The sequence below is a fragment of the Marmota flaviventris genome, chromosome 8 (assembly GCF_047511675.1).
Source record: "Marmota flaviventris isolate mMarFla1 chromosome 8, mMarFla1.hap1, whole genome shotgun sequence".
Taxonomy (NCBI): Eukaryota; Metazoa; Chordata; class Mammalia; order Rodentia; family Sciuridae; genus Marmota; species Marmota flaviventris.
Genome location: NC_092505.1, coordinates 12,451,158 through 12,457,859, shown reverse-complemented (window position 1 = coordinate 12,457,859; position 6,702 = coordinate 12,451,158). Strand labels below are relative to the sequence as shown.

Here is a 6,702-nt window from a genome sequence, read left to right as displayed (position 1 = left end):
ATCACAAGGGTCTTCATAAGAGAAAGAGGGAGATGAGGGAGTCAGTAGCAGAATCTTGGAAAGAGAAGATGCTATGCTGCTGTCCTTGAAGAGGAAGAAGGGGACACAGGCCAAGGAACTAGGCTGCCTCCAGAAACTGGAAGACACAGGATACCCACTCTCCTCTAGAGCCTCCAGAACGAATGGAGCCCGACCAATACCTCAACTGAGCCCAGGAAGGCACATTTTGAACTTCTGACTTCCAGAATTATAATAGAATACATTTTAGCTGTTTTATGTTGCCAAATCACAGTGACTATTTACAACAGTAATAGGAAACTGATATAACACACAACCCAGAAGGGGCCTCTACTTCTTTAATCCTCTCCAGAAAACCTAACTCAGGTTCACATCTTGGAACAAGGATTCCCACTACCCTCTTATTGAGAGACCCAGCAAAGTCTGCATCACAGCAGTTAATTAATAAATCCAACTTGGTTTGACTGTAGTTACATTCCTGTGGTCTTAGATAGTAAGTTGCAACAGAACAGTTTGAACAATGTGATACTAAAGGAAACAGTAAACTAAATTAGAACAAGGGGCATTATCTGGTGTTAAGAAGGATATTTTGAAGGATCTGCAGGACTTCACTAGATATAAAAGGACAGAAGGGTAGAACTATGCCAGGCCCCCTTGTGGGAGAAAGAAAGGCATGATTACAAGAGGTAGGAAATGAGACAGGAGCACGTGGCAGGCTGGTGAACATGTGAGCCCCCAACTGATCTTTTTTCTGAAAACTATAAGAATTTTAAAAATCACCAAAGCAATTATGAAAGAGAGCTACATGATTTTATTTACATTTACATTTTGAGATATTCTTATGTCTATTGTATGGAAGATGCATTAGATGGTGCCAGGAATACCAAGTGGGCAGCTGGTGGTGTGCTCCATACAAGAAATGATCAAGGTGTGAACTGAGGCAAAAACAATAGCAACAAAGACCTGTCACCATTTCATAGAGAGAGCAAGGAAGGAAATCCAAGGACTTAGTATTGAGATTAAAAATGGAGCCTAAGAATTATTAAGAATTGGCCAGCTTGTGGAAACACTGAAGGATCTTGATATCTTCAGTTGGGATCAAATTTACAGACACATAAATAATGTTCTGCCTGTTGTTAGTGGCAGAACAGTGTCCATGGAAGGCATCAAAGGACTTCAGTTTAAACTACAGGCTCAAGTCTGTTTTCCACTTGGTGAATATTTGCCCTCTTGGATAAACTTTTTAATGTCCATCAATTTCCTCATGATATCAAACTCCCAAGATAGTTGTTAGAATTAAATAATAAGATTATATGGCAGTATGTAAAAAAGTGGATGTGTAACCGATGTGATTCTGCAATCTGTATATGAGGTAAAAATGGGAGTTCATAAACCACTTGAATCAAATGTATGAAATATGATATGTCAAGAACTATGTAATGTTTTGAACAACTAATAATAAAATTTTTTTAAAGATTATATTTACATATTTTGTAAACTGTAATAACTATATGAATACAAGATACAATTATTAATGGAATAAGAGGAAGCATTAAAAGGGGATATTTCTTGAGAAAAGTTCTATAACTCTAAAAGTCATGTCTAATTTGTTTTGAGTAGAAGAACAGATTTGGAGTCAGAATCTCCTTGGTATATATGTTGGCATTTTTCTTTAAAATGAATGATACAGCCTCAAGCAATTTATCTAACTACTTAATTTTGGTTTGCTCTTCAGTGATTTAGTGGGCATCAAAATGTACCTCCAAAAAAATGTTACATAAGTAGTGAAATTGTTTGTTGTTTTATCTGTCGCATAGTTACTACAGGAAAAGACAAGTTGTTTGTTTTATCTTTTTTAGCCCCCTTTTTGGTCCCTCTTTAAGGGATTTATAGTTTTTAGGTTCAAGATGGAAGGCTGACCACAAGTTTTTCCCCTCTATTTTTCCAGAACCCTTTGAACTATAGTAAAGGAATGAATGAAGTTAAAGCCAACAATGACAGAATTGTAAGGATGATATCAATTGAGGCATGATTGACTAGATTTCCGTATGATGGAAAGGAGAAGGAGGGAAAACAGAAAGGAGTAGAATCCAGAAACCACAAAAAGATGGAGTTACAAGCCAGGAGGAAGCCAATCTTCCTGCAATTTCCCAAAGAAAATTTGGACTCAGAACACTAAGAAAAAATGCTAGGACTGGGGCTAAAACAGAGATAAGGTGGTTAAGAAAAAATCAACTTGAGGAATGGGGATGGGGTTATCAGGGCTCCTATGTGATTGACTGCATTTCACGCTCTGCCACTCACCGGCCTTTGGAACCAGCCCCTCCAGACTGAAGGCCATTCCCTCTCACACCTTAAAGTGAATCCTTCCTGTCGTGAATTTTGAAACCATACATAGAGCTCCAATGTAGCTTTTCATGGTGTCATTCTTAAATCAATCATAACAATGATAGTATAGCATATGATGGGATATCCAGGTGGATAAAATACAGCAGGACACCATAGCAACGAGCATGCTGCTAATACCCATATCTTTTTTTCTAAATTTATCCTCCACTTAAAGAACCCAGGTCTCCAGGGTAAAATCACTGATTCCATAATTATAACAGAAAAATTCAAGATGAATTGGAATATTATCTTAAGCCAGAAAGGAAATAAATGGTCAAATAGTGATGGAGCCATTTCTAAAAGACACATGAGCCAACATGAAGTGTTCCCACTAGAACGAATCTCGACCAATTTGAACCTGAAAATTAACAATATTATTAATGGAATACAGCATATTGAATAAAGTAAGATTCCATGAGATCATACTGATATAAATATTGAAACAAGTAGGTAACCAAAAATAAATAAATAAATGGAGATACAATTATTTCTTACTGTAGAATTGCATCTAATAAATGTATACATATTTATAAGATGAAAAAATGATGTATGTGTCCTAAAATTAGTGCATAAAATCTTGATAAGAGATATTTGCAGAGTATCAACATATCTACACACAAATCTACTATCAATTACAAAGGGGGAAATAGTCATTTTATAGTAAAGAAACCTGAAAGATACCAGCTTCACAGGTGATGAAACTTTACATAAATCCACATAATGTTTCTCTTGATAGGAGGATGCACTGAGGACAGTTTCACTTCTATGGCATTTCTACCAAACATGCATAATATGCATTTTATCATAGGAAAAGTTGAACCAACCCAAACCAAGGGAAATTCTATAAAATTATTGGTCTGTATTCTTTAAGTTGAAGTCAAGATATATAACAGCTGAGAAACTGATCCAGTGTGAAGAACACTAAAGAGACATGCACAATACTGGATTGGACCCTGAACCAGGAAAAAAGTAACTTCCTGGGACACTGTTGTAACAATTGAGTAAATCTGAATACGCATTAAGGGTTAGATAACAGTATTATATTCATATTAAATTTCCTAATTTTCATAATTATGTTGTCCTTGTTCTTAGGGTAAATGGCATTAGTAGCTTTATACATACATAATATACATACATTATATATACATATATGCATACATGTATGTATATATATGAAGAGAAAAAATATGCATAAATAGTATTGCATATATACTCTATATGTGTATGTATATAATATCATGATAAAGTAAATGGTATAAAGTGTAAAAAAATAATAAATCTGAGTATGCAGGATTTCTTAGCACTATTATTGTAGTTTTGCTGTAAATTTGAAACTCTAAATATTAAAAAACATTTAATCGAAAGCTGGGGTTGTGGCTCAGCAGTAGAGCCCTCACCTAGCACATGTAAGGCACTGGGCTCAATCCTCAGCACTACATAAAAATAAATAAATAAAATAAAAGTATTTTATCCAACTAAAAAATATTTTTAAAAAATTTAATTAACAAAATACAAAACATATATGGACTTAAAAGATAAATGTTGGCCATGATAATAGAATCTAGACACCATGGTTGGGTAGAGACCCTGAACTACCCATTCAGTATTCAAAACCCCTGGAATTTCCCTACCACTATGTCATCCTACCTACGTGTAGGAGCTTTGCCAATAATAGCCAATTTCATCTTCAGATATCCCTCTTCTTTTACCCTTTTGAATAGCCATGTCTTTTTTTTATATATAACCCTTACCCCTTCCCATGGTCACATTTATATAGGTAAACATGCCTTCTACACACACTTACTCTGTGTGTCTGAATATGTGTGTGTGTGTGTGTGTGCATTGTCTGATCATAGACTGTTCCCTACTTTGAGTCCTGAAAAGTACATGGGTAAGAAATATTTATCTTTTGATAAATATAATGTATTTAACTCTTGAGGGCAAGGACTATGTTTTATTGATCTCCACGTCCAGATCTTAGGTGGTGCTTGGTATTATAAGTATGTAGTGAGGTAAATATATTTTGAAAGATTGAGTTCACTCTTGAAGATAGTCAGCTTCTCAGGCCAGCTTATACCTGTTTATGTGTTTTCATACCCTCAAATTTCTTGACATAGTGACCAGAGCCCAATAATTCTTGATGCATGAATAAGCAAAATTTATAATATTTTGTCCCCATGTGGCAGAGATTTAACAAGTCAAGTCAAAGGACAATTAATTGAGCATCTTCTCAGATGCAACAGAACAATAAATATTTGACACATGAATGAATGGGCTTTAATTCAAAACATATCTTGCTTCAGGAAAGGAGAGGTTACTCTGTAAGCAAGACAAGAAACATTTTCTAAGTGCAGACCATATATCATTTCAAGTGCTCTGATGGTAAATACCATTCCAAAAAAATAAAAGCTTCATTTTTATTATTAGATATACATATAATCCAAGATAAAGAAGGTGGGGGGAAGGGCTGGGGATCCATCTCAGTTTGAAGAGTGCTTGCCTTGAATGCACAAGGCCCTGGGTTTAATCCCAGCACCACAAAAAAAAAAAAAAAAAAAAAAAAAAAAAAAAGAAGAAGAAGGAGGAGGAGGAGGAAGGGGAAATAAAGCCCAACTATTAAAAGAGGTAAAAATACTATCTGATTTTAGCAGTTAACTTCCCTTTAGTGACCAGATCTCAGGAGATCCTATAGATAGAATCTGATACCTAGATCCATTTAGTTATAATTTTTCCAACAACCTGTGAGTTTGACTCTCACTAGAGCTGATATTGGAAACAGTAGGAAAGGAAAAATAAACCAAAATAGAATTGTGTCACTTACCAAAAAAAAGAAAGAAAGTTAATTTTTAGCTTTCAGCAACTAAAAAATGTTCCAGTTTGAAATCAGCATAGAGAGATGCCAAAATTATAGTATATACAGTATATTTGGATGAAATTTGGGACATTCGTGAGGAATGTTTAAATTAAAATCTCAATATTTAAAAATTTGTTAACAGTCATTCTATCCTGGTTGTACAGCCTGAAATCAGAATAGAATTTGGTTAAAGCCAAAGTTGAAACTAATTGGTGAATTCAAGAACATAAAAACACAGGAGAATAAATGACCAGAACAAAAATGTGTGTGCTGAATGAAGTAGATTTATTAGGAGACTAACAGTAAAATTCCTTCCTACCCACACCCAATTTCAAATACATTAAATTTCAAATACATTAATTAATTTAAAATGTTGATGTCCAAATTACTAATATATGAGCAGAGCAACTCTGGGAGGCAAACTACTGGCTTAACTGCCAAATTTCAGTATGTCTTGCTTTCCCAGGCTGTAGATGAGTACCAGTTTCAAATTTGAGTTCAGGGTGACTTGTGAAGCATCATGGAAGAGCAGGACAGCAGTAAGAAGTCAGCATCTCCCCAGAGCATCTGGAGGCAGGAAGACCGTCATTGCTCTTCAGCTTGTTCTTTGCAGAGAATCGAGGGGGAGTCCTGTAGTCGCCAGAGCCACTGGTCCATCAGTAGGTGCTGTAGCCGAAACCCGAGCCAGAGCCCCAAGGCCTGTAATAGCTGCTACCATAGCAACAGCCCAGGTTCTGGTAGTTGCCTCCTCCAAAGCAGTGGTTGCGGGAGCTGTAGCAGTGGTTGATGGGGGTACCCAGAGGCACGATGCAGTTGAGGGGCGTGGCTCTGAAGGTCCCGTGGAAGTTGGTTCCAAAGCAAGGGTAGCCTGGGAAGTAGTTTCCGCAGCAGAAATAGCGAGTCATGATGGGCCTTGAAGAGGATCTGGAGAGGTGTTGGAGAGGTGTAGGAAGCACAGGCTACCCAAGTGTGAATGAAGATGTCCTCCTGCTTGCACCTTTTTATACCTCAAATTGGTGGGCATGACGTGCCTGTCTACATATCTTCCCACCTATTTGCATAAGTAACCCCATTATTTTCTAATAAAATGCATATAACAAACCCACAGACTCCTTGTGCATATTTTGTTGGCTTTTCTGTTTGCAAAGAATGCGTCCTGTCTTCAAAGCCAGTGACCATCCATGACATGCCGTTGAATTCTTTTCATCAGTGTCCCATAGTTCAACTACTTTTCTGATTATATCATGTGAGACTCTTTAAATACCCTGATTAAATCTTCCCAATTGACAGCTAAGCTGAAAAACCTTTAGAAGAAATGTAAACCCTTAAAATCAAGATAAAACCTTATATGGAGGTCTTTGACACTTGATAACATGATTTTGAAACTTTTGAGTCATATTCTATAAACCTCTTGAAATTCGCTGTACTTATCATTTCAAGAC

At 36.3% G+C, this 6,702-nt stretch overlaps 1 protein-coding gene across 1 annotated transcript; it reads right to left on the bottom strand.

The window, feature by feature from the left end:
• Window positions 1–5,916: 5,916 nt before the first annotated feature.
• On the bottom strand, window positions 5,917–6,165 carry Krtap7-1 (keratin associated protein 7-1). Its single transcript, XM_027929043.1, has one exon. It carries the CDS (start codon window positions 6,163–6,165, stop codon window positions 5,917–5,919), a length of 249 nt encoding a protein of 82 aa, XP_027784844.1.
• Window positions 6,166–6,702: the final 537 nt, after the last annotated feature.

Coding starts and splice junctions, on each gene's coding strand:
- Krtap7-1 (XM_027929043.1), bottom strand. CDS start 6,165: ATGACTCGCTATTTCTGCTGCGGAAACTACTTCCCAGGCTACCCTTGC.